We start from the raw sequence: 24,499 nt of genomic DNA on the forward strand, positions 1-24,499 counted from the left end.
ACATGAGCCTGGACACACACACACACAGGCCCTCACTCACTCACACACACACACACACACAGGCCCTCACTCACTAACACACACTCACTCAACACACACACACAACACACAACACACACACACAACACACACAACACACACAGGCCCTCACTCACTCACACACACACACACACAGGCCTCACTCACTCACTCACTCACACACACACCACACACACACACACACACACACACAGGCCTCACTCACTCACTCACTAACACACACACCACACACACACACAGGCCCTCATTCACTCACACACACACACACACACACACACAGCAACCATCTTTGCTTCCTGGCCCTTTTTTGAAGTTGTGGATTCCTTTTGAGTCTTTAGTTTCGGGGGCCAACGCAGTCGTGGGCGGAGTCTGGGCCTTCAGCTCGCCATCCACAGGCTGAACGGGACTACGAGAGCCGGCAGGGCCGTGCTGGATGAGATTCCCCAACATGCCATGTACAAGAGGCCCAGCAGTGCGGTCAGCACAACATTCCGCTGGTCTTGGATCAGACACTTCAGCCAAGCACAAAACTGGGAAAAGAAAAAAGTGTCCTAAAATGTTACATCCAAGTATTTAGACACGAGGGTCAGCAGAGGTTCGACTGTTGGGCAAGACCAAACACTCAAATATGGTTCTGACATGTTGAGTATGGACTCTGTGGCCGCTCCAAATCACACTGCACAGTCTCCGGTTGCCGTGCCAACGTTGATGGAAAACGGACCCTGTTGCGTTCTGTATTTATGAAGCTAACAAAGGTGACCTTTGACCTCTGCTGGGGACCACATGGAAAAGGACTGAAGATTTTGCATCTCTGAGCCAGAACATCAACAGTTTGTAACTCAAAGCTGCTCTACCAGCAGATGTGGATGACGTCATATTTAAGACCAGGAAGTGGGTCCTGAAGCCGTCCCCACTCTGGACGAGGTTGAGGGTTCTGGCTCTGGTCTCAATGTGGTCATTGTTCTTAGTTTTTGAGCAGTGCCCCAGATTTTCTTCCAGAAGGAGGAGGACGAGGAGGACGAATGTTTCTGGCAGAACCGAGGCCGACTTTATTAGACCCACAACCTGAATTTACCTATTGTGTTCAAAAAAACTGCCAATCACGTGTGAAGCAGCGGCACAAATGATGCAGCTGTTGAAATCAGGACCCGAACACCAGAACCCCTTCACGGTCTTGCTGTGACAGAGGCCAACGTCAAATTCACCCAGGCACAAGTTGGACCAGGCGCTTTGCCAGAGAACATGTTTTCGATCTCTTTTCATAGAACAAAATAACACAATTACGCATTCACAAACATCTATAAACTTCTTGTTTGATGCTTCTGTCGGGTCAGGTGGTCTCGGGTGTTTCACCCGTCCATCAGCACTTTTACGCATTTGTTGCTCCAACAGGCTGAATAAAAATAGTTCAATAAGTTAATAAAAGTGGAACGTTGGTTTTTCCAGCGTGTGTGTGTGCGCGCGCGCGTCTGTGTTATCGTACAAGCTGCAGCGCGAAGACCCAGCGAATGAGGCCATTTTGGGTAGAATTGGGTTTGGGGGAGCACGAAAGGGGGCGTCTGTGACCAGAGAACTGGAAGCTGTCCGCGAGCTCCTCACCTGTTCGGTCTGCAGACTCTGAGCGGTTCCGTACCGACAGTATGTGACGAAGTGCTCGCAGTTGTTCCACAGGAGGCTGTAGGACACCGTCCCGACCAGCCGCTCCGCGCGCCGGGCCACCTCCTCCCCGGCCAGCGGGCTCGGAACCACCGCCCGGTCCATGGCGTTCAGCAGGATTCCGGCTCCATATGCGAAGTCTTCCACCGAGTCGACGCGGATGCTGGCGCGTTTGGAGAGCACTCCGAGCAGCAGGCGCGTGTTGGTCACCATCTCCTCGATCTCCCGTCCGTCCGCGCGCAGCAGAGGCAGGATGTCCGGGATCAGGTGCGCCACGCGGTTTTCGCCCAGGTAGATGCCAAAGTGAGTGAAGAGAGTCCGCGGGACCTCCAGCAGGTCTCCCCGCTCGAACCTCTGCGGGGCTCCGGCGGGCTGCGGAGACGCGTCTTCGAGGTCGCGGCGCGTCGCGCGCGGCGGCAGCAGCAGGACGGAGAGTTTGACGTGAGCGAGGATGACGAGTTTCTCCAGGAGGAAGGTGAGCGTGTCTAACATGATGGAGAGCAGTGGACCGGGTCTTCTGTCCGCGCGCTGTGTACGACTCCCTGAAAACCAGGACACGGAGGAGCGCTGCGTGACGTCACCGCCCCGCTGTCCCAGCCCCCAGTCCGACACCAGAACCTCAGAATCGTCACTTCCGAGATGTGGGGACCCTTGAAAACCATGATGCTTCCACTGAAAGTACACATGAAATGAACAATGGCTAAACAGCTGGTAACCATGGCAACCGGGAACCGCATTCACACGTTGGTAACTAGAAAGTATGGGGCTGTGGTCAGCATTTTCCATTTTTATTGGACATTTTAATGTTGATTTCAGGTCATTTCAAAAACAAAATGAAGATGAATTAAAGAACATCCCAAAATGACTGAGGAAGCACACGTCCTCTTCAGTCGCTGCTTCTTCGTGTTGGGAGCTGCTGGAGTCACGCCACTCCCAGAGCATTCTGGGTAACTGGTTGACCTGCTTCTCATCTCCGTCACTCACTCACTCACTCACTCACTCACTCACTCACTCACTCACACTCACTCACTCACTCACTCCACTCACTCACACTCACTCACTCACTCACTCACGTCTTTTCTCCAGCTCTCCTCTGAAAGACAAGAGAAGGATTTGGAGAATAAGGAGCAGATTATCAGAACACACACACACTCACACACTCACACACACACTCACACACACACGCTGAGACTGAAGCATGGCTGAATGTGAGCTGTGGGTACTGCAGAGAAAAGAAGAGTGTGTGTTGCTGGAGCACAGTGGGAGAAGCAGAACCTTCTCCAGGCCCCTCCAGGTCTTGGAGACGACCCCTGACCGCTCCAGTGCCCTCAGTGACTGGGAACACTGGCCGTCAGCTGCTTCTTTTCTTTCACCGTTCGAATACTTGAGGTACACACACACACACATACACACACTTGAGGCTGAAGATGAAGATTGTTCATGAAACGAAGACACAACTGAAAGGTCTCCTCGCTGTTGCTGTTGACCTTTGACTCCGGCTCATGACGGGCTGTCGGCTCTGCCACCAATCAGGCGACGCCTCATTAGCTGCATCAGAAGCTCCACCCCCCGGTGTGTGTTTACGCTGGTGTGAAAGGCAGGCGGCAGATAACAAAGCGGGCAGAAAATGATGGATGAGCCGCCGCCATGAGCACAATGGACCTCTGCCTCCTCCTTCCCGTCCCTGCAACCTTCTGAAAGGTGTTTTTGGTTTGGAGCTGTTTCCTTCCTCAGCGTCTGACTGGCAGGAGTCCGCCACAGGAACACAGGCCCGTGTTCTTCACACAGGCAGAGGGGTAAACCAGGAGGGGGAGGGGCAAAGGATGTGGCGTGGGCTTCAACCACACCGTCTGGTTACAATTATGGATAAACAGTCTGGAAAAAGGCGTTCTTACAGGCTGGATGGAGGTTGGTGTTTAACGAGATGAAGACAGCGTGCTGAGCCAGCAGGCATCTCTGCGTTTACTGATCGTTATCCAGAGGCCAAAAACCAAACAACCCACAGCGTTGAATGTGGAGGAAACTCAGAAAGGAAGAGAAAAGCTGTATTTACACATGTGGCCCTCAGGTGTGTCCATCAGTGAAGTCAGATCAGGCAGGCCGCTGAGCTCCAGGTCCAATAACATCTGCCCAAAGGCTTTCCCCTGGAGACCAGCACAAACAACATTTGCTCCTGCTCCACCGTGCAAATGTGTGTGTGTGTGTTTATGACTGCAACGTGTGAAACGCCACATTGCCAAGCTTTGAAGTTCTCCAGTCTAGTAAAAAGAAGCAGAAGAGTGGATCCCAAAGATGAAGAGAGATGCTAAAATTTAGAAGGTGAACGTGAAGGAACGGATACACCCTGAAGGGGCTGCACAAAACCAGCATCGCATCTTACTGAGCAGTGTGTGTGTGTGTGTACGTGTGTGTGTGTGTGTGTGTGTGTGTGTGTGAGTGTGCAAGTGTTACCTGAGGGTCACTGCGTAGAGATGCCACCCCTCCCCCTCCCAGTGAACTCTGGAGGACAAAATTGAGACCATGGACCCCTGGAAGAGTGTATCTAAACACAAGGAAAGACACATTCCCAACCTTTACTGTCCATGGAAGGTTCTTTCTCACTCTCATATACTCACACACACCTTTCATTTCTGTGCAAGAACCCCCCAGACCGACACTGTTTTGTGTGTGTGTCCAGGCCTCCTGCTGCTTTCACGAGTGGAGGAGGTGCTAACGAAACATCTGCGGGTGTAGGCCGGTATTTTCAGGGTGTGAGAGGAGGTTCAGGTTAACACATTTTACAGCCGTTTCTGCAGCAATAATCTGACGAGAATAAAACCGGTCAGGAGGGGGCGCTCTGACCCGCTACTTCTGCCCATCACGGTCCAGCATGTCCTAACCCATGGGACCTCTTCAGGACCCACACCTCAGCTGTCAGCTTCCCCTGGTGTGTTCTGACCGAATGAACCATACGTCTGACTTTAGCCGCTACGTTGTTGGACAGCAGATAGAAGGTCGGAGAGTTCTGTGACCTTCAGCAGTTTTAGGGTATCGATTTCATTCACGATGAGCTCGCTTTGACCAAATAGGTATATTTACAGAGACATGTTGTTTCCTTTAGGCACACAATGGGCTGGCTAGTTAGCCACCAATGCTAACTCAGTCCTCTGCTTTTATTTTGCCAGTAATTCAGCTAACTGTGAAACACATAAATTCAGGTTGTCAGCAACATTTGATGAACTAAAAATTTTTTGTCGACGTTATGTTCTGTGTGTGTACTTAAATTGTGTGTATTTGTGAAGTCTCACTGCAGTTTGGATTTTGCCTCCAACTGTTATAAAATATGTGTCGTGATTTCTGTCTTTGCTGTTAAGACTCTGATGTCAAAAGAGCCAACAGCACAAAGCAACACTTATCAGAGATGAACAAATTGTTTACATGCCAATGGCGATGGGAACCCTGCGTAGGGGTTAGTGTGTGTGTGTGTGTGTGTGTGTGTGTGTGTGCGTGTGTCTGATGACAGTGGCGTCCAGGGGTTACCATTTTTGTAGTGGAAACACTCCCCAAAAACAGTGCTGAAAGCAAGTAGAGTCGAGTAGAGCCAATCCCACACACACACACACACCCACCCACACACACCCACACACCCACACACACCACACCCACACACACACCCACACACACACACACACCCACACACCACACACACCCACCACACACACACACCACACCCACACACCCACACACCCACACACACCCACACCCACACACAACACACACACACACACACCCACCCACCCACACACACACACCCACACCACACACACCACACCCACACACACCACACACCCACCCACCACACACACACCCACCCACCCACACACACACCCACACCACCCACACACACACCCACACCCACCCACCCACACACACCACACACACACACACACACAACACCCACACACACACGCACCCACCCACCCACACACACACACACACACACACACACACAGCTGACCGTGTGACAGGGTTGTCTGTGCCGGGCTGGATGAGGTGCGAGAAGTATTCCTTCACCACAGAAGAAGTCAGGTGCTTTTTCAGGTAAGGGTAGACGAGTGGGTGACGAGAAATCACTCCTGAACAGAAGCACACACACCTTTTGAAGCACACACACCTTCTGGTCTACAGAACATTGCAACACCTCTGTGTCTGTGTGTTCAAACATGTCCAGGGATTAGCTCTGGTGGTCTATTTCCAGTCACCTAACCCTCAAATATGTGCCGTGTCTCACCGATATTAGCCGAGTCTCCTTTGTCTCCACTCCTGGTGTAGGCCAGTTCCTCCAGCCGGTAAGTGTGTGTTCCACTGGGCAGATCTGCACAAACACCACACTGTTCTAATAATTTATCTCAGCAAACAGGTGCGTAGGTGTGTGTGTGAGGGGAAAGGCTCCGGTCTTTGATGAATGCTGCTTTCAGGTGGACTACAGTAGCGGTCTCAGCCTACGTCGCCCCCTACAGGCAGATGTGGTGAATGACACAATCGGCCAGGTTATTTGGTAAAGCACAAGAAGTCAACTTCAGTCTCAAAGCCCAAAAACTAAGCGGGTGTGACTGGACAGGAAATGATGAACATCCCCAGTGTATCAAGATGAAGGCAGGAGCTCAATGTTTGATAGCAAAGGGAACTTTATACACATTGAGCGGCTTTAATCATGTCCTAAAATCCATTAAAGCTGAACAACCATATCTGTGAGAAAACGTAATCTAAAATAAACACAAGATTCAAAACTGTTATTAAGCAGTCAAAAGTGCCATTTGGCTTATTTTTTAGATAAGGAAACACTACATTTCCGACTGACATAGAAAGTTAAGAGGGAGACTTCTGGTGATGTTTGAGCTTCTTTATCTGCCCGCTCACAGTTGAATCCTCAAGGTCATGAAATTAAAACTCCACTTTAGCACAAATCTGGAGGGAGCCAAAGTCTCTCTGTGATGGGGATCTTTTTGTCTCCTGCATCCTCACTCAGACTTGGCCAGGTGGACCAGAAACGGGCAAACCAACCCTCACGTTTACCTGCAGGTTCATCATCCACCCATGTGGGCGGGGCTTCCTGCACAGGTGCATCAGGCCCCGCATCTGTGAGAGACTCCATCAGTTGTCCATCAAGGTGAATGTGGACCTGCAGTGACATCACAATCTTGGATCAGCGCTGATCCACGGTGCAGTTCCACATCAACAAGCTTGAGGTCATCCAGCAGGGCCACCACAGGTGAAACACACACCTTCAGGATGGCCGCACTAAAAGTGACTTTGGCCATTTCAGGATTCTGTTCACATTGATTCAAGCTGTCCTGACTCCACAGCTCTCATTTTAATGGAATTGATTTCCTCAATTTCATCTTGTACCACTGAAATCAAACCAGTAAATTCTGATACATTTCAGATGTCGCGACTCATTGTTGATGCCGAGCACATCAAACACAGCGCCACCTACAGTCCACCCACCTTCAGCTCACATTTAGGATGGAAGAAGAAAAATGGCTTCAGGACCGGAGACCTGGAGAAAATGGCAACGTTTCTCATGTGAATTTCACTGGACTCAAAAAGCCTCTTTCTAAAGGCTGAACTTACACTCGAGGTCGTCCACCCACCAGCCCAGTCAGGCCAGGAGCTGAGATGAAGAGCGCACAAGCACGTTTGTCAGTGATGGAGGAAAACAGTAGAACAGCACGGACACCTTACATGTGTGTGTATGTGTGGACGCTCATACCCATGCCGGTTCCTGCAGGAGCGATTTCCCTGGAGAAAAGTTCTAGGGCTTTCTTCTGTTGGTGGTAAACAGCCAACCAGATGACTGCTTCTCGGGACCCCTGCAGGCACGCACCAAAGAAGTACAGCCTACTTGCTTTTTGTTCAACTCAGTCATTAACCATTAGTGGGCATAAAATATCAAATGTGGATTTTGAGCAAGATGGCGAGAGCGAGCAGAGAAGACTGCTCACATTAGCAGACACTGACCCGAGGGCCGGGTTAGCAGGAAACCACCAGATATTAGCCAAATGTGTGTCAGAATGATGCATTCAGCAAATATCTGATGTTTGTTTCCCTCTGTTATCACATATTTCTGAATCTGTAGGTCAGGATGGTCCAACAGGTTCAAGCTGAATCTGATTTATCGGTAGAAAATTGGGTGTGAAAGGAGGATCCATCTGTTGTGAGATGGGATGGAGGAGTTTGTGTTCTGCTGGAGCCTCAAAGGCCTGCAGCCATGTGAGCTCAGGTCCCAGGAAGCTCAGGCCGCGGCTCCATTTTTAATTATCTGGCCATTCCCAACATCATTCCGCTCCTCCTCTTTTAGAATGGGAACTATCATAGCGTGCCGTTGATCACGTGGATGTGTCGCAGCATGTGTGAATGTTACCTTGGTGCGGGCGTTAGCGCCATACATGTCCTCGGCGCCGAGGACCTGAGCGTTGACACAGCTGAAATCTTCCAGCTCGACCTCCCGAAAGATTCGCCGCATCCTGCAAACACACAGACGCTTCACAACTGCTTCAGTGGGAAGAGACGTGAAGAAGCGTTCCTGGCGTAAATGTACCGTTTGATGATGCTCTCGGCGGTCCGACGGGCCTTCTCTACAGCCCGTGGTCCTCCGACCGGACAGACAGCTGTCGCCCTGAACCCGTCCATGTAGGTAGCGCACACCTGGAGGGACGCGGAAGGGTGAGGAATTGTTGTTCCAGAGACAAAACATGGCCGAGTCAAGTTGGTCGCACCTTGTAGTCACATGATGGAGCCATCCCCTTCGCCCCCGTCACCCTCACAGCGCCGCCATCAACACCTGCCAACACAGACACAGCGAAATGTGGCCAACATGTGTGAACCAGGGCTGGACAAGGGTGAGCGAGGCCACACCCGCGTGGAGCGGGCCGAGCACCCGTTGGAGCGGGCCGAGCACCCGTGGAGCGGGCCGAGCACCCGTGGAGAGGCCGAGCACCCTCGTGGAGAGGCCGAGCACCCGTGGAGCGGCCGAGCACCCGTGGAGCGGTCCCGAGCACCCGTGGAGGCGGGCCGAGCACCCGCGTGGAGCGGGCGAGCACCCGTGGAGCGGGCCGAGCACACCGTGGAGCGGGCCGAGCACCCGCGGAGCGGGCCGAGCACCCGTGGAGCGGGCCGAGCACCCGCGTTGAGCGGCCGAGCACCCGTGGAGCGGGCCGAGCACCCGTGGAGCGGCCGAGCACCCGCTTGGAGCGGGCCGAGCACCCGCTTGGAGAGGCCGAGCACCCGCGTGGAGCGGGCCGAGCACCCGTGGAGAGCCGAGCACCCGTGGAGAGGCCTAGCACCCGCGTGGAGAGGCCGAGCACCCGTGAGCGGGCCGAGCACCCGTGGAGAGGCCGAGCACCCGCGTGTAGAGGCCGAGCACCCGTGAGCGGGCCGAGCACCCGCGTGGAGCGGGCCGAGCACCCTGGAGAGGCCGAGCACCCGTGGAGAGGCCGAGCACCCGTGGAGCGGGCCGAGCACCCGCGTGGAGAGGCCGAGCACCCGCGTGGAGCGGCCGAGCACCCGTGGAGCGGGCCGAGCACCCGTGGAGAGGCCGAGCACCCGCGTGGAGAGGCCGAGCACCCGTGGAGCGGGCCGAGCACCCGCGTGGAGCGGGCCGAGCACCCGCGTGGAGAGGCCGAGCACCCCGTGGAGCGGGCCGAGCACCCGTGGAGCGGGCCGAGCACCCGTGGAGCGGGCCGAGCACCCGCGTGGAGCGGGCCGAGCACCCGTGGAGCGGGCCGAGCACCCGTGGAGAGGCCGAGCACCCGTGGAGCGGGCCGAGCACCCGCGTGGAGCGGGCCGAGCACCCGTGGAGAGGCCGAGCACCCGCGTGGAGAGGCCGAGCACCCGTGGAGCGGGCCGAGCACCCGCGTGGAGCGGGCCGAGCACCCTTGAGAGGCCGAGCACCCGTGGAGCGGGCCGAGCACCCGCGTGGAGCGGGCCGAGCACCCGTGGAGCGGGCCGAGCACCCGCGGAGAGGCCGAGCACCCGCGGAGCGGGCCGAGCACCCGCGGAGCGGGCCGAGCACCCGCGTTGAGCGGGCCGAGCACCCTTGGAGAGGCCGAGCACCCGCGGAGAGGCCGAGCACCCGCGTGGAGCGGGCCGAGCACCCGCGGAGAGGCCGAGCACCCTCGTGGAGAGGCCGAGCACCCGCGGAGAGGCCGAGCACCCGCGGAGCGGGCCGAGCACCCGCGGAGCGGGCCGAGCACCCACGTGGAGCGGGCCGAGCACCCGTGGAGAGGCCGAGCACCCGCGTGAGCGGCCGAGCACCCGTGGAGCGGGCCGAGCACCCGCGTGGAGAGGCCGAGCACCCTTGGAGCGGCCGAGCACCCGTGGAGAGGCCGAGCACCCGCGTGGAGCGGGCCGAGCACCCGTGGAGCGGGCCGAGCACCCGCTTGGAGAGGCCGAGCACCCTTGGAGCGGCCGAGCACCCGTTGGAGCGGGCCGAGCACCCGCGTTGAGCGGGCCGAGCACCCGCGTGAGCGGCCGAGCACCCGCGTGGAGCGGGCCGAGCACCCGCGGAGAGGCCGAGCACCCGCGGAGAGGCCGAGCACCCGCGTGGAGCGGGCCGAGCACCCGTGGAGAGGCCGAGCACCCGCGTGGAGCGGCCGAGCACCCTTGGAGCGGGCCGAGCACCCGCGTGAGCGGCCGAGCACCCGTGGAGCGGCCGAGCACCGTGGAGCGGGCCGAGCACCCGCGTGGAGCGGCCGAGCACCCGTGGAGCGGGCCGAGCACCCGTGGAGCAGGCCGGAGCAGGTCAGACTTCCGCTGCCGTTTTTGTTTGAATAACCACACTGATTTGAGAGGAGGGGTCAAAAAGTGGTCAAACTCACTCAATTACACATGTCCACAACATGGGGTCACATCCTTGTAAAACACACACTTGGATCCAAGAGCAATCCAGAACACCCACACTGGTCTCTGCTGAAACCTTCCTGAACCTTCGTTTCGGTTCAAAAAATGACGCTCGCGCTCTTCTCAGCAAAATGCACATTTCAATCACTTCAATTAGAGCGACGACTTCTCCAAATGTTGGAAACACTCTTAATGATGCTGTTTCACAGTCCAGCAGAAACCCTCCACCATCAGGGTCGGGGACCAGTGGCTGGGTCCTCGGCGCGATGGCGTCCTGTCAGATCCTACGACACAGTAGAGCACCATGCGTTAATTATCCAGGCTGGTTATCGGTCAGGAAGAGTTCAACCCAAGGTTCCTCAGAGCAGCAGAGCTCCAGATGGGTTCATGTCCGGGTCTAAGGAAGGACATGAACCTCCTGTGTCAGCACCACTTACACAGAGGTCAATTGAATGGTGGCGACTTCAGATGGACAGTGGCCAGGATGGGACGGTCAGTGATTCCCACAGGAATAAAATCTATTTGTGGAGGTGAGTTTCCAGGGGGAGGGGGGCACACACCTTAAGTGGCTATTAGCCTGCTGGCTAACAGTACTAACAAGGGAAGCTAATGTCTGCACATGCTGGCTACCAATGGGTTCAAACAATACGAGAAGGTAAAACAGGTGTAGTAAGAAGCAGAGTTACGACGTGTTCCACCTCCAGAGCTGTGACAACAATCTCCGTTCACAGACAGTCCCAGTAGAGCGAGCCTGAAGCACCACGAGCAGAAAAACCCTTTTATTTGTGGGGGCCACGAATTAATGAATGCATGGGGAGGCTTTCAGTGGCAAGACTGACAGTTTCCAAAATGTCACTCGAGTGTGTGTGCATGCGTGTGTGTGTCTGTGTGTGTGTGTGCGTGTGTGTGTCTGTGTGTGTGTGTGTGTGTGCGTGCGTGCGTGTGGACCTGGTATTTCCTGGATGGTCACCTGGCTGAAGTCACAGGTCACGTCAGGCAGCAGATAGCGCCGTGGGTCTGCGATCTCGTACAGCAGCTGCTCGGCTGCGGTGCCAAATGAGACGAGACCGCCTGTTTTTGGGGGTTTGGAGAGAACGAAGGAGCCATCGCTGGAACACTCGACCACGGGGAATCCCACGTTGTCCCTGACACCCAAACACGTTGCATGTGAGCTCTGAAGCGTTTTCATTTTCAAATCTAGAAATGATTCCAGGTGATCAGCGGTTACCAGTCAGGAACTTTGTGCCAGTCGGTGAAGATTCCACCAGTACTCTGAGCTCCACACTCAATCAGGTGACCTGCCAGACTAACACAAACACAAAACAATAATTATTCACAAACAGGAAGTCAGGTGACATCACATGAAGGCGGTAAAGGGGGGTTACCTCCCGGCTGCCAGCAGGTTGTAGTCGGTCTTCTGCCAGTTAAACTAGGAATGCAAACTTAGTTACGTCTTAGTAAAAGCAGAAGCAGCCTCAACACAGTACAAGTACAGCAGGACCTCTACTTACAAATTTAATTGGTTCCAGAAGTTGCTTTGTAACCTGAAAATTACGTAAGTAGAGACGCGTTTTCCATGTAAATGCCCTAATCCGTTCCAAGCCCCCAAAAATTTGGACATAATTTTTTTTTTAAATCACAAAAATGCATCAAAACATGTAACAAATCCATGTTACAATTAGATTACCGCACAATGAATGTAGGAATTCAGTGCAAGGCTTCTCCAGGAACAAAATGAACTTTATTACAGGCTAATCTTACATTAGCCGTCACTACTAGCAACGAACGTTAACACTTGTGGTAACACCGCCATCTAATGGACAAACATACGAACACCCACAATAAATAAAAGTTAAACGAAGGCGACGCTGGGATACACACAACTTGTACATATTGACGTACCTCCTAGCCAGTGGGATGACAGGAAGATGCTAGGCGATAGCTAATGGCAGAGCAGCTACAAGCAAGTTTGCGTTCGCTAAACTCCGCGAGCTGCGAGTAGCAGCGGTAGCATATTTTTGCCTTTTGTATCCTGAAATTTCTTTCGTAACAAGAGGAAATATTTTCCCGTTGAGACGTTTCGTAACCTGAAAATTCCGCATGTAGAGACGTTTGTAAGTAGAGGCCCCACTGTATGAGGACGCCATCAGAAACCTACAGCGTGCATGAGTGGCCCCAAGGCTAGCGCACTGTCCACGCAGCGTCCCGTGATGACGATGTCGGCTCCCAGATCCAGGCAGCGGCGGATGGGCGGGGCCCTGACAGAGAGGGAGGTGTTTGTTTCCAAGAACACGCAGGTGAAGGAGAGCAGCTGACAGGTGTTCTCACCCCAGGTAAACGTTCATACTGTGGAGCCTTTCAGGTAATCTGCTACTGCCGCCGTCGTCCACTTTCACTGCTGACAAACTGCTCCTCTGACAAACGGGAGATCCAACATCACGCCACATTAAACTTTCAGCCCTACACAGCAACATTTTACTTGGTTACCATGGAAATCTTACGTGAGGCATCAGGTCATCGCCGGTCACCACAGCAACCCTGAGGTCCAAACCAGCCTTTTTGATGACATCCAGTATCGCCTCAGCACACGCCATCGGATTCACTCCTCCGGCATTACTGACCACACGAATACCTGCGAGGAAATGACATCAGCAAATGTGGCGACGTCATCAAAGGCTTCAAACAAAGCTCCAACAGCACTGATGGAGCAAAGAGGAAGTTACTGCCTGACGGACCTTTCCTGTGGATGTCATTGATGAACGGAGCAATGGCGGCGTGGACAAAGTCTGGGGTGAAACCAAGATTCTGGAAGAGGAGCAAAATCCAAACCCTAACCCTCTTTATGAACAGCCCTCACACACACACACTCACACACACTCACGGGTGACTTGGTCCTGGAGGCAGTCAGCAGAGACATGGTGATCTCACTGAGGTAGTCGAACACCAGGAAGTCCAGTTTACCACCGTAGATCAGCTGGGGCACTGGGAACACACACGCACGCACGCACGCGCTATATTATTCATTAATAATCTGAGGATTTTGGCCACGATTATAATGTTGGAGATATTCGACTGTTCTGCATCAAGCAGAACCAACTTTTAAAAATTTTATTAATTTTACTGTGTGCCGCAATTTTAAAGGGGGGATTAAGTGAGGAAGTAAAATAATAAAATGAATTCTGGGTCTTTGAGTTTGTTGTACCTGAAGTGGCCGTGTCCCCCCAGAACCCGGAGGCGCAGCCGATCCGAACCGGTTCGGGTCTGGAGGATTTGTCGTAGCTCCACTTCGAGGAACCAAACCGCACATTAAACACATTAAATGGCGGAAAGACGCACTTTCCTAAGTGTCTTCGGAAAGAGCGCAGCCGGCAGAGCTGCTTGTGTAAAAGGACGATTCGCGACATCATTACAAAATAGTTTTAAAGGACGCGAATGAACGAAATAATGTGACGACTTTGAGGACATCGGTCCGTTCACTAAAACGGTCCGACAGGAAACACATGACAGAACAGAACACAGAACACGCACACACATACAAACACACGCGCGCGCCATTTAGCTTGTCAATCCTTTTTAGTAAGAAAAAAGTATAAATATGCGTCACATTTGTTTCACAAAGAAAAGGCGACATTTTACCTCCCCAAAAATGTTCAACTGTAGCATATTGACAGACACCAACTGGTCGGTTTGCATCTGTTCCTCCACCCAGACTTTTAAACGTCATTCATGATCAGAAATGACCTCCAGAGGGCAGCAGAGTTCCACAGCCTACCCGAACCCGAACCCGAACCAGCATCCCTCTCCCTCCCTCCCTCCCTCTCTCTCTCGTTCGCTGTGTGTCTGACCATCAGCGCCTGTCTTCCTCTCATCCATCAGTCTGTCCATCATCAGCACCATGAACAGCAGACGAGTTCTCTCTCTTTTCTGGGTAAGATGTTCCTAATTAAAACTATCTGCTGATTTATTGGGTGTTCCCTATCAGGTCTGTTTTATTGGTCAGTATTGATCTGACTGGTATTTTCCTTTGCCACCTTTTACACATTTTTTAATCATTGTTTAAGTATTGCAACAGTTTGAATGTGTCAGATCTGTTTGTAGATACTTTCCTCAGAAGTGAGACAATGTCAGCTCAAATTCTGAAGACGGGAAGATTTTCTGCCTGCTGTGTGTTTGCAGGTGTGTATTTGTTGTGTTGCTGAGACGCGTTGCTGGCACGACCTGGACAACAGCGAGTACGACTGCTGGCCTCTTCACAAACCCAACCAAAGCAACATGATCACCTGTGGAGGTGACCCTAACCCTAACCCTAACCCTAACCCTAACCCTGTGGAGGTAACCCTAACCCTAACCCTGTGGAGGTGACCCTAACCCTAACCCTAACCCTAACCCTGTGGAGGTGACCCTAACCCAACCCTAACCCTGTGGAGGTGACCCTAACCCTAACCCTAACCCTGTGGAGGTGACCCTAACCCTAACCCTGTGGAGGTGACCCTAACCCTAACCCTGTGGAGGTGACCCTAACCCTAACCCTAACCCTGTGGAGGTGACCCTAACCCTAACCCTAACCCTAACCCTGTGGAGGTGACCCTAACCCTAACCCTGTGGAGGTGACCCTAACCCTAACCCTGTGGAGGTGACCCTAACCCTAACCCTAACCCTAACCCTGTGGAGGTGACCCTAACCCTAACCCTAACCCTAACCCTAACCCTGTGGAGGTGACCCTAACCCTAACCTGTGGAGGTGACCCTAACCCTAACCCTAACCTGTGGAGGTGACCCTAACCCTAACCCTAACCCTAACCCTGTGGAGGTGACCCTAACCCTAACCCTAACCCTAACCCTAACCCTAACCCTGTGGAGGTGACCCTACCCTAACCCTAACCCTAACCCTGTGGAGGTGACCCTAACCCTAACCCTAACCCTTTATGCCTGAGTTTGGTCTGAACTGGAGCGGGCCAAACTTCTCTTTCCCTTCTTTATTACATTTAGTATTCTGGAAAAACATCTGTCATTAAAAGCGTAAACTTAAATAAGCTTAATTGTTAGAAATCAGAAAAAGCTCATCAGTTAGTGCTGTAAAATTTAAACTGTGAAAATGAAAAAGAAATGCCTTAATTTCTCTGTCATTTCCTCTGGCCCTAACCCTTTCTCTCTCTCTTTTATCCATCTCTCTCATCCCTCTCTCACTTTTATCCCTCTCTCTTTTATCCCTCCCTCATCTCCTCTCTCTCATCCCTCTCTCTCATCCCTCCCTCGATTTTATCCCTCTCTCTCATCCCTCTCTCTCATCCCCCTCTCTTTTATCCCTCTCTCATCCCTCTTTTATCCCTCTCTCTCATCCCTCCCTCTCCTTTATCCCTCTCTCTCACCCCTCCCTCTCTCCTTTATCCCTCTCTCTCATCCCTCTCTCCTTTATCCCTCTCTCTCATCCCTCCCTCTCTCTCTCATCCCTCTCTCTCATCTCTCTCTCATCCCTCTCTCTCATCCCTCCCTCTCTCTCTCCTCTCTCATCCCTCCCTCCCTCTCATCCCTCTCTCTCTCATCCTCTCTCTCTCTCTCTCTCATCCCTCTCTCTCATCCCTCCTCTCTCTCATCTCTCTCTCTCATCTCTCTCTCTCTCCCTCTCTCTCATCCCTCCCTCTCTCTCATCCCTCTCTCTCCTCTCTCTCATCCCTCCCTCGATTTTATCCCTCTCTCTCTCTCATCCCTCTCCTCTCTCTCATCTCTCCCTCTCTCTCTCCTCCCTCTCTCCTCCCTCCCTCTCTCTCTCTCCTCTCTCTCATCCTCTCTCTCTCTCCTCCCTCTCTCTCTCCCTCTCTCTCTCTCTCCTCTCTCTCATCCTCTCTCTCTCTCTCTCCTCTCTCATCCCTCTCTCTCATCCCTCTCTCTCTCATCCCTCTCTCTCTCCTCCCTCTCTCTCCTCCCTCCCTCTCTCTCATCCCTCCTCTCTCTCATCCTCTCTCTCATCCCTCTCTCTCTCTCATCCCTCCTTCTCTCTCATCCCTCTCTCATCCCTCCCTCTCTCTCTTTGGTGCTGGATGACCCCCATTCAGGTCTGGAGATGGCCTGGGTGGTCCGCCCTCCAGAAACAGTCAAGAGTGGCGAGGTGTTCAGCGTTACGTACTCTGTGACCGTTCGAGATCATTTCTACCGATGGGCCGTTGAAAACCACATCTTCACACACAGGTTGGATTGGTGCTGACTGGTTCACTGCTGGTTAAACTGGGATCAACAGGTCTGGTATCTTTGTGTTTAGCTCCATCGTGAACGCCGAAGCAGCTCAGTGGTTTTGTGAACAACACGACTGTCCGGATAACTGGAAAGATGCTAACGAAGAAAACTGCTGCATTCATCACGCCAATATCCACTCGTGTCCCCTGGGATACATGGTGCGCCACTTCCTGTTGGCTTTCATGTTCATGATGCTGGTCATTATTAGTTAGATTAGTTATCGTTGAGTCCTGACTCTCACTTCAGGAGTGGAGGTAGTCGCTGGTCTGGGCAGTACGCACAGTTCAGCTGACAATAATCAAATTTCAGATTTCAGAGAGCATCTGCGGACCGTGGATCCCTGATGATGGGAAGATTTTCACACATACCATCTCTACATCGGGAAAGATGACCCAAACCAACTGGACTGCCAAGGTGCTGATTTTATTTGATCAAAATAACCTTGGACGACACTTCCCTAGCTCAGCCCCGGAATTTGTCTCACAGGTAGTTCTGATCCATGCGGGGTTAACCTCCCTCATCGCTCACATACGAGTGGGTCTCATGCAGGTCGCTCTGGAGGCCAAGAGTGCAGTCCAACCTGCCATCGGTAGGTTCTCTGGGTTCAACACATTCTTCTGTGCAGACACGTTGTGATGGGTGCATTCCACTTCAGCAGGTTGTGTGTCTATTCAGGAAGTCTCCCAATTCAGCTCGCTTGCTTTTACCTAGCAGATTCTCTCATTTTCCTACTCTAAATCCACCTGAAAGGAGTGTCAACATCTGCTCTAAAACAGGGGTCCACAACAACAGCCTCATGCACCTCTGAACCGAGAACATCATGGTTCATGTGTGGCAACCACAGAATGAATTTTAGCTCCGGTCATTCAGCACTTCTATCTTTTGTGAAATAACCTGTCAGCACAGGTGGGTAGTGAGAAGCTTTTGAAATGACACATGTAGCCAACTAGGCCTGAAATATCAACAGAAAGTACAGTTAAGCTGCTTTATTTCATACTAACCAGTTAAATGGTGCACAAAGGGCCTGTAGGCATTTTGAATATTTGGTACGGCAGCATCTCGTTTTTACTCTCAAGATACGCAGACACACATGTGGTCATAGTTCTTTGTGGTGAAGACCACCTCGGGTCATCACAGTAGCACTTTTTGCCCCGTGACCAGCTAGCTTCTACATCCTCTCTTTGTCACATTCAGTGTGTGGTGATGGTGTCTGTGAGGAGGAAGAGCTTTGTTCCACCTGTCCAGCTGACTGCGGAGAATGTCCTATGACCCCAACAACCAAGCTGGCCATCAGTCTGCCCCTCAGCCTGCTCTGCTTCTGCTTCATTCTGACAGCTTTTGTGAGAAGTCAATAGAAGAAATGCTAACAAAAATCTACTAACAGTCCATATTCAAATCTGAACACGATAAATCTGAACATGTCTTCTATAGTGGATGAGGTACCAGAAACAGAAGCTTCTATGGGACGAGAGTTGGATCATTGACTTTGCAACTATAAAACAAGGTAATTTGGGGACTGGCTTCAACTGGCTTCAACTGACTTCAACTAGCATGTGACGAGCTGATTAAGTGTATGTGTGTAGATCAGGAGGCCCGTGTAACGATGGGCAGCATCACGAGTGTCCTCGTGGAGAACAGCAACAGTAACACCAGCTGTGTGACGGCTCTCAGCTCCTACACTGGACAAGCTGGGAACCGAAAAACTCTCTTCACCTGCACTGGGATATAGTAAGAAAACCTGTTTGAAAAGCACCTGAGCACTATGGGTGTCCTGGTCACATTTGGTTTTGAGTGTCTGAAAATACCGAGTACTGATCCAATGCTTTGACGATGCAGTAAAAAACAAAACAAAGAACACTCTCAATTTATCATTCTACAGTGACGGCCAGACTGTGGCCATCAAAAAGATTCAGGCCAAGACCTTCTCGCTCTCCAAAACCATTCGACAGGAAGTCAAACAAGTCAGGTAAGGCAAAGCGGTCATGGTCGAGCTCATACAGCCAATGTTCTGACTCCTGCTCCTCCTCCAGGGAGCTTGATCATCCCAACCTGTGTAAATTTATTGGAGGATGTGTGGAGGCGCCTAACGTTGCCATAGTAACAGAATACTGTCCAAAAGGAAGCCTTAACGATGTTCTTCTTAACGAGGAGATCCCACTAAACTGGGGCTTCAGGTACACGGACAGAACATAATAAAATAACAACAGCATAGCAAATCAAGCTAACACATGTAGGCTGCAGGTTCTCCTTTGCGACAGATATCGCCAGAGGAATGTCATACCTGCACCAGCACAGGATCTGCCACGGTCGACTCAAATCTCTCAACTGTGTTGTGGACGACCGCTGGGTGTGTAAAATTACAGGTAAACACGACAACAAACATGTTCATTTTGATCTAATGTTCTTCATAAATTAAAAGTCAATATTACATGAGAACTAGGAAATCCTAACCCTAACTCTTACCCAGAAGAAAACTTACCACCACGCCCAACAAGAAAAAACACTCCAACATCTCACTTCACCTAGGTCCCCGTACATCACTTACCGAAGAAATACAACAATACCTCTCAACACCCATACACTCAAAACAACATCCAGCAGCCTCAACACAGACACTGAATGACAGAAATTACTCTTCCACAACACCTCCCTCACAATACCCTCCACATACTGTCATAAACACTACATAGGGGAAACCCAAAACTCCATACACACCCACCTCTTACAACACCTGTTTAACATGAGGAGAGGTCGACTTGGCACCCCCCTGGTCCAACACTTCCAGGAACATTCGGTCAGCCACCTCATTATCTCGGGGTTGGAGACTAACAACTGCTGGACAGTGGGACAAAGGAGGAGAGTGGAAATAATATGGATTAATAAACTTGGCACAATGACACCAAATGGCCTTAACGACCATCCCTAGAACCCCCCTCCCCAGTCAGCCATCTCGAACAATTTAATATTTTTTTTATAAATCTAACCCATCTCTTTTATTTATTTACTTACTTATTTATCTTACTTCTTGCTTTTATCACACATTATCTACCTATTTATTCATTAACCTATTTATTCTTTTATTTATTTAACTCTCCAAATAGTTTTAATCTAAAATTAGACCCCGCCCCCCATCCACAACTGGTCTTGAGCTCTGATTCCTATTGGAAGGGACTTAGACCCTCCTCGGTCCGATCAGTAGGCCAGTGCAAATAAAGTTTCACTCTAAACCCTGAACCCTAACCCCAACCCTAACCTAACCCTTACCCTAACCCTTACCCTAACCTTAACCCTCACCCTAACCCTCACCCTAACTCTAACCCTTACCCTAACCCTTACCCTAAACCCTTACCCTAACCTTAACCCTCACCCTAACCCTCACCCTAACTCTAACCCTTACCCTAACCCTAACCCTAACCCTTACCCTAACCTTAACCCTCACCCTAACTCTAACCCTAACCCTAACCCTCACCCTAACTCTAACCCTTACCCTAACCCTTACCCTTACCCTAAGCCTCACCCTAACTCTAACCCTTACCCTCACCCTAACTCTAACCCTTACCCTAACCCTTACCCTTACCCTCACCCTAACTCTAACCCTTACCCTGACCCTGACCCTAACCCATACCCTAACCTTAACCCTCACCCTAACCCTTACCCTCACTCTAACTCTAACCGTAACCCTAACCCAAAGCCTTACCCTAACCCTTACCCTAAGCCTTACCCTTACCCTAACCCTAACCCTAACCCTAACCCTAACCCTCACCCTAACTCTAACTCTAACCTAACCCTAACCCTTACCCCTACCCCTACCCTTACCCTTACCCTTACCCCTACCCTAACCCTAACCCATACCCTAACCTTAACCCTAACCCTTACCCTAACCCTCACCCTAACTAACTCTAACCCTAACCGTAACCCTAACCCAAAGCCTTACCCTAACCCTAACCCTAACCCTAAGCCTTACCCTTACCCTAACCCAAAGCCTTACCCTAACCCTCACCCTAACTCTAACTCTAACCCTTACCCTAAGCCTTACCCTAAGCAAACAATTGGGTGCATTGTGTCTTCTGTCCTTTTAGATTACGGGCTGAGGACATATCGTAGGGACGATGGGGCCAAGACTCTTTCCACCTATCAGCGGAGACTGGTGGAGGTGTACTTGGCACCTGAATTCAGTAACTCCTACATGGAGCCAACCCTGGCTGGAGATGTGTTCAGGTACCGAACAACTCATGTCGAAGGTGTAGGAAGGCAACACCTGGTAGGACCTGCGGTCCAATATCCCGTCACCTTTTGACCTTTTCAAGTGCCAACAGTCTTTAAACCTCAGTTTACGTGCACAAGTTACCATCAAATAATTTCAGATACAATCTGGACTAACATCTGAACACTCGTCCTTCAGTTATTCCATCATCCTGCTGGAGATCGCCACACGAAGTGACCCTGTCCCTGTAAGTCACACTGACTGGTTGATGGTTCTCCTGGACCACGATCATCACGCTTGTACCTGACCATCCTGTGTCATGGCTGATGCAGGCAGACGAGTCTCACCTGGAAAGTGCCTGGTGTCCACCGTTACCTGAGCTCATCTCCAGTAAAGCTGACAACTCCTGTCCATGTCCAGCTGACTACGCAGAGGTTCTGACACGACCACAACTGCTCCCAGTCCATTTCTGCTTAAATCTCTTCTGGGGAAAAATAATAACAAATTATATACGTCACATTTTTAAATTCAATAATTTTCATTCATTCACTTTTTTATTATATGTGTGTGTGTGGTGTGTGTGTGTGTGGTGTGTGTGTGTGTATTGAAAAAATAATCTCTTCCTCGCCCTCCTGGGCGGTCCCTCCTTCAGACTCGGGTCCTCTACCAGAGGCCTGGGGGTCTGAGGGTTCTGCCCAGGACCTCAGCTGTTCCTAGGACTGTGCTCTTCTGGACAGAGCTCTCTGATGTGGTTCCTGGTATCTGTTGGAGCATCTACTCAGGTTGGGGGTTACTGCCCCTAGTGTCCCGATCACCACTGGGACCACTGTTGCCTTCATGCCCCACGTTCTGTCCATCTCCTCCTTCAGCCCTTGGTACTTCTCCAGCTTCTCCTGTTCCTCCTTCCTGATGTTGCTATCACTTGGGATTGCTACATCCATCACCACCACTGTCTCCTGGTGTTTATCCACCACCACAATGTCAGGCTGGTTGGCCACCACCATCTTGTCAGTCTGGATCTGGAAGTCCCACAGGATCTTGGCCTGCTTGTTCTCCAGCACTTTCGGGGGTGTCTCCCACCTGGTCCCTGGGACCTCCAGCCCATACTCAGTGCAGATGTTCCTGTCCACTATGCCAGCCACCTGGTTATGCCGCTCCATGTATGCCTTGCCTGTTAACATCTTGCACCCTGCTGTGGTCCCAGTAGTGATCGGGACACTAGGGGCAGTAACCCCCCAAGCTGAGTAGATGCCTCCAACAGATACTAGGAACCACATCAGAGATCTCTGTCCAGAAGAGTGCAGTCCTAGGAACAGCTAAGATCCTGGGCAAAACCCTCAGACTCCCAGGCCTCTGATAGAGGACCTGAGTCTGAAGGAAGGAGGCACCGCCCAGGAGGGAGAGGAAGATATATATATCTATATCTATAGATATAGATATATATAGATCTATATAAACTGGTGAATTCAGATGCCTGACATCTGTCTCCATGAACATGTGCTATTTGAGAGTCTGATGAGAAGTTAGTCATTTTGATGATCCATGTTGCCAACGTGTGTGATGCAGAGCAGTTTCTTTTTAAATAATCATTTTATATCTGATAGACAATATCATCACAGATTAATGAAGAATAACCTAAAATGCCCCGCAGCTGATCCGTCGCTGTCGTGCTCATAACCACGCCCATCGGCCCACCTTTGACCAAATCAAGAAGTTTGTTCAGCGAATCAACCCAGTGAAAGTCAGCCCAGTGGACATGATGATGAGCCTGGTAAAACCTGCTCAAACGTGACGTTGACATGATGCAGTGCTGGATGGGCAACGGTCAACTCAGCTGTTGGTCCATAATGACTTCACATACATTCAAATAATGTTCCAGATGGAGAAATATAGCAAACATCTGGAGGTGCTGGTGGCTGAGCGGACGCAGGATCTGATGCATGAGAAACAACGAACAGACAGGCTGCTTTACAGTACGTCAGTCACAGCTGTTGACCACATCTGTCAGGTGCACAGCATGAAGCTGTGCCACATGTTTCTGCTGCAGGTATGCTTCCTAAACAGGTGGCTGACGACCTGCGACAGGGGAAACCGCTGCAGGCTCAGAGTTATGTCAGCGCCAGCGTCTTCTTCAGGTGCTCCTCAGTCCCTGTACGACACCTCCGAGTACGAAGGACTGCTGACCTGCCTCTGTGTGTGTGTGTGTGTGTGTGTGTGTGTGTGTGTGTGTGTGTGTGTGTGCGCGCGCGCACCTGCAGTGATATTGTAGGATTTACACACCTGTCCAGCTGCAGTACCCCATACCAGGTGGTGGAGTTCCTCAACAAGCTGTACACCACCTTCGATGACATCATCGACAACTATGACGTCTACAAGGTGGAGACCATCGGTGACGCCTGTGAGTCACAGGTTCTGATCCCAAACACTGATGCCACTGATCCAGGCATTGTTCACTGTCCTGCCGTGTGCTCCTGTAGACATGGTGGTGTCTGGTGTTCCTCGTGAGAATGGGATTCTCCATGCCTCAGAGATTGCCAGCATGGCGCTGGACCTGGTGGGTGTCTGTTGCACCTTCAGAATCCCTCATCAGCCCAACACGCAGCTGCAGATCCGGGCCGGCATACACTCTGGTATAGCGACACACACTGGCACCCTTTCACCACAGCAAATTTAATGTGTGTTCTTGCCTTAGGTCCGGTGGTAGCAGGTGTTGTCGGGACCAAAATGCCTCGTTACTGCCTCTTTGGAGACACGGTCAACACCGCATCTAGGATGGAATCCACAAGCCTGGGTATGAGCCACCTTAAACACAGTCACGTGTCTTCATAGCCGTTAGACTTCAGCGCTTGGAACCGTGACGAGCCAAGTCCCCACGTTCACAGAAACATGGGTCTGATGTGTTTGCAGCTCTGAGGATCCAGTGCAGCTCCAGCACGTTCTACCTGCTGGAGGAGATCGGAGGATATGTGCTGGAGTGCCGAGGAACGCTGCAGGTCAAGGTGAGCTGCCGCCCTGTCGCCCCCGGGGTACACGAGGAGGACTCCACTTACTCTCTCCAGCTCCCCAACAGGGAAAAGGTGACATGGTGACATACTGGCTCGGAGGGAAGACCACCGATGACTACAAACACGTTACCATGGAGATGGAGCCAGCCACAGAGAGTGGGGAGGGATACTCATCCTTGCCCGGGTTTGTGGAGAACAACCTTCTCAACGCAGCCTGAGCGTTTCATCGTAACGTCGGTCTATGATCAGAACCGCCTAGAAATACTGTAAATCTGTCAGGAATGATCACATTTAGCCGTGTCTTTATTGACTTAGTGTCACTGTCATTTGTGTTTGTGAAAATCTCCTCTGAGAATTCAAATAAATCAAAGGAATAAAATGACATCAAAGCAGCTTCTTCGGTCAGGTCAGATGAATATTCTGAGCAATGAAGACATGAGGCAGTCAACAACACATTTGTATTCTGATGCACTGAACCCAAGCCT

General features: G+C 51.6%; 3 protein-coding genes across 13 annotated transcripts; 1 reads left to right on the forward strand and 2 right to left on the reverse strand.

Moving 5' to 3' along the window:
- Nucleotides 1-12: 12 nt before the first annotated feature.
- Nucleotides 13-2,187, reverse strand: LOC130523316 (lecithin retinol acyltransferase-like). Of its 3 annotated transcripts, none has more exons than XM_057028487.1 (3): nucleotides 1,639-2,187; nucleotides 265-569; nucleotides 13-65 (listed from the first exon to the last, which is right to left on the reverse strand). In XM_057028487.1, exons 1-2 carry the CDS (start codon nucleotides 2,185-2,187, stop codon nucleotides 417-419), a joined length of 702 nt encoding a protein of 233 aa, XP_056884467.1. In that variant the 3' UTR covers nucleotides 13-65; nucleotides 265-416. The 3 variants fall into 3 exon arrangements, with proteins under 3 accessions (XP_056884467.1, XP_056884470.1, XP_056884469.1); XM_057028490.1 differs by lacking the exon at nucleotides 13-65 and adding an exon at nucleotides 156-177 and having other exon boundaries at nucleotides 306-569; XM_057028489.1 differs by lacking the exon at nucleotides 13-65 and adding an exon at nucleotides 207-235 and having other exon boundaries at nucleotides 274-569.
- Nucleotides 2,130-14,120, reverse strand: lratb.1 (lecithin retinol acyltransferase b, tandem duplicate 1). 6 transcript variants are annotated; one of them, XM_057028461.1, is made up of 22 exons: nucleotides 13,778-14,120; nucleotides 13,457-13,557; nucleotides 13,311-13,380; nucleotides 13,077-13,207; nucleotides 12,904-12,989; nucleotides 12,734-12,833; nucleotides 11,961-12,004; nucleotides 11,804-11,881; nucleotides 11,524-11,720; nucleotides 8,454-8,518; nucleotides 8,276-8,382; nucleotides 8,099-8,201; nucleotides 7,448-7,547; nucleotides 7,309-7,348; nucleotides 7,183-7,234; nucleotides 6,751-6,856; nucleotides 5,966-6,049; nucleotides 5,693-5,810; nucleotides 4,147-4,237; nucleotides 3,749-3,839; nucleotides 2,746-2,783; nucleotides 2,468-2,696 (listed from the first exon to the last, which is right to left on the reverse strand). In XM_057028461.1, coding segments are annotated over exons 1-21 (1,971 nt in total). In that variant the 5' UTR covers nucleotides 13,983-14,120; the 3' UTR covers nucleotides 2,468-2,696; nucleotides 2,746-2,781. The 6 variants fall into 6 exon arrangements, 5 of the variants coding, with proteins under 5 accessions (XP_056884436.1, XP_056884441.1, XP_056884440.1 ...); XM_057028460.1 differs by having other exon boundaries at nucleotides 2,468-2,712; XM_057028459.1 differs by having other exon boundaries at nucleotides 2,746-2,788.
- A 3-nt stretch (nucleotides 14,121-14,123) lies between these two features.
- On the forward strand, nucleotides 14,124-24,406 carry LOC130523309 (atrial natriuretic peptide receptor 1-like). 4 transcript variants are annotated; one of them, XM_057028450.1, is made up of 23 exons: nucleotides 14,124-14,503; nucleotides 14,752-14,863; nucleotides 16,628-16,760; nucleotides 16,831-16,963; nucleotides 17,115-17,219; nucleotides 17,292-17,394; nucleotides 18,000-18,145; nucleotides 18,237-18,309; nucleotides 18,389-18,533; nucleotides 18,685-18,771; nucleotides 18,836-18,979; nucleotides 19,047-19,168; nucleotides 20,885-21,023; nucleotides 21,208-21,256; nucleotides 21,342-21,443; nucleotides 22,661-22,780; nucleotides 22,889-22,982; nucleotides 23,057-23,144; nucleotides 23,268-23,407; nucleotides 23,487-23,639; nucleotides 23,702-23,800; nucleotides 23,917-24,008; nucleotides 24,080-24,406. In XM_057028450.1, the coding sequence occupies exons 1-23, from the start codon at nucleotides 14,471-14,473 to the stop codon at nucleotides 24,230-24,232; spliced, it is 2,565 nt and encodes an 854-aa protein (XP_056884430.1). In that variant the 5' UTR covers nucleotides 14,124-14,470; the 3' UTR covers nucleotides 24,233-24,406. The 4 variants fall into 4 exon arrangements, with proteins under 4 accessions (XP_056884430.1, XP_056884429.1, XP_056884431.1 ...); XM_057028449.1 differs by having other exon boundaries at nucleotides 17,115-17,394; XM_057028451.1 differs by having other exon boundaries at nucleotides 17,115-17,394; nucleotides 24,069-24,206.
- Nucleotides 24,407-24,499: the final 93 nt, after the last annotated feature.

This window comes from Takifugu flavidus, chromosome 3, assembly GCF_003711565.1.
Source record: "Takifugu flavidus isolate HTHZ2018 chromosome 3, ASM371156v2, whole genome shotgun sequence".
Taxonomy (NCBI): Eukaryota; Metazoa; Chordata; class Actinopteri; order Tetraodontiformes; family Tetraodontidae; genus Takifugu; species Takifugu flavidus.

Excerpts from the sequence above, each read along its gene's own strand:
- LOC130523316 (XM_057028487.1), bottom strand. The coding sequence starts at position 2,187 with ATGTTAGACACGCTCACCTTCCTCCTGGAGAAACTCGTCATCCTCGCT. Across the intron at positions 570-1,638 it reads AGAGTCTGCAGACCGAACAG|TTTTGTGCTTGGCTGAAGTG; the intron begins GTGAGGAGCTCG and ends TTCTTTTCCCAG.
- lratb.1 (XM_057028456.1), bottom strand. The coding sequence starts at position 13,982 with ATGATGTCGCGAATCGTCCTTTTACACAAGCAGCTCTGCCGGCTGCGC. Across the intron at positions 13,558-13,777 it reads GGGGGACACGGCCACTTCAG|TGCCCCAGCTGATCTACGGT; the intron begins GTACAACAAACT and ends GTGTGTTCCCAG. Across the intron at positions 8,519-11,523 it reads GACCATCCAGGAAATACCAG|GTGTTGATGGCGGCGCTGTG; the intron begins GTCCACACGCAC and ends CTGTGTTGGCAG.
- LOC130523309 (XM_057028449.1), top strand. The coding sequence starts at position 14,471 with ATGAACAGCAGACGAGTTCTCTCTCTTTTCTGG. Across the intron at positions 14,504-14,751 it reads GAGTTCTCTCTCTTTTCTGG|GTGTGTATTTGTTGTGTTGC; the intron begins GTAAGATGTTCC and ends GTGTGTTTGCAG. Across the intron at positions 18,772-18,835 it reads CAGGAAGTCAAACAAGTCAG|GGAGCTTGATCATCCCAACC; the intron begins GTAAGGCAAAGC and ends CTCCTCCTCCAG.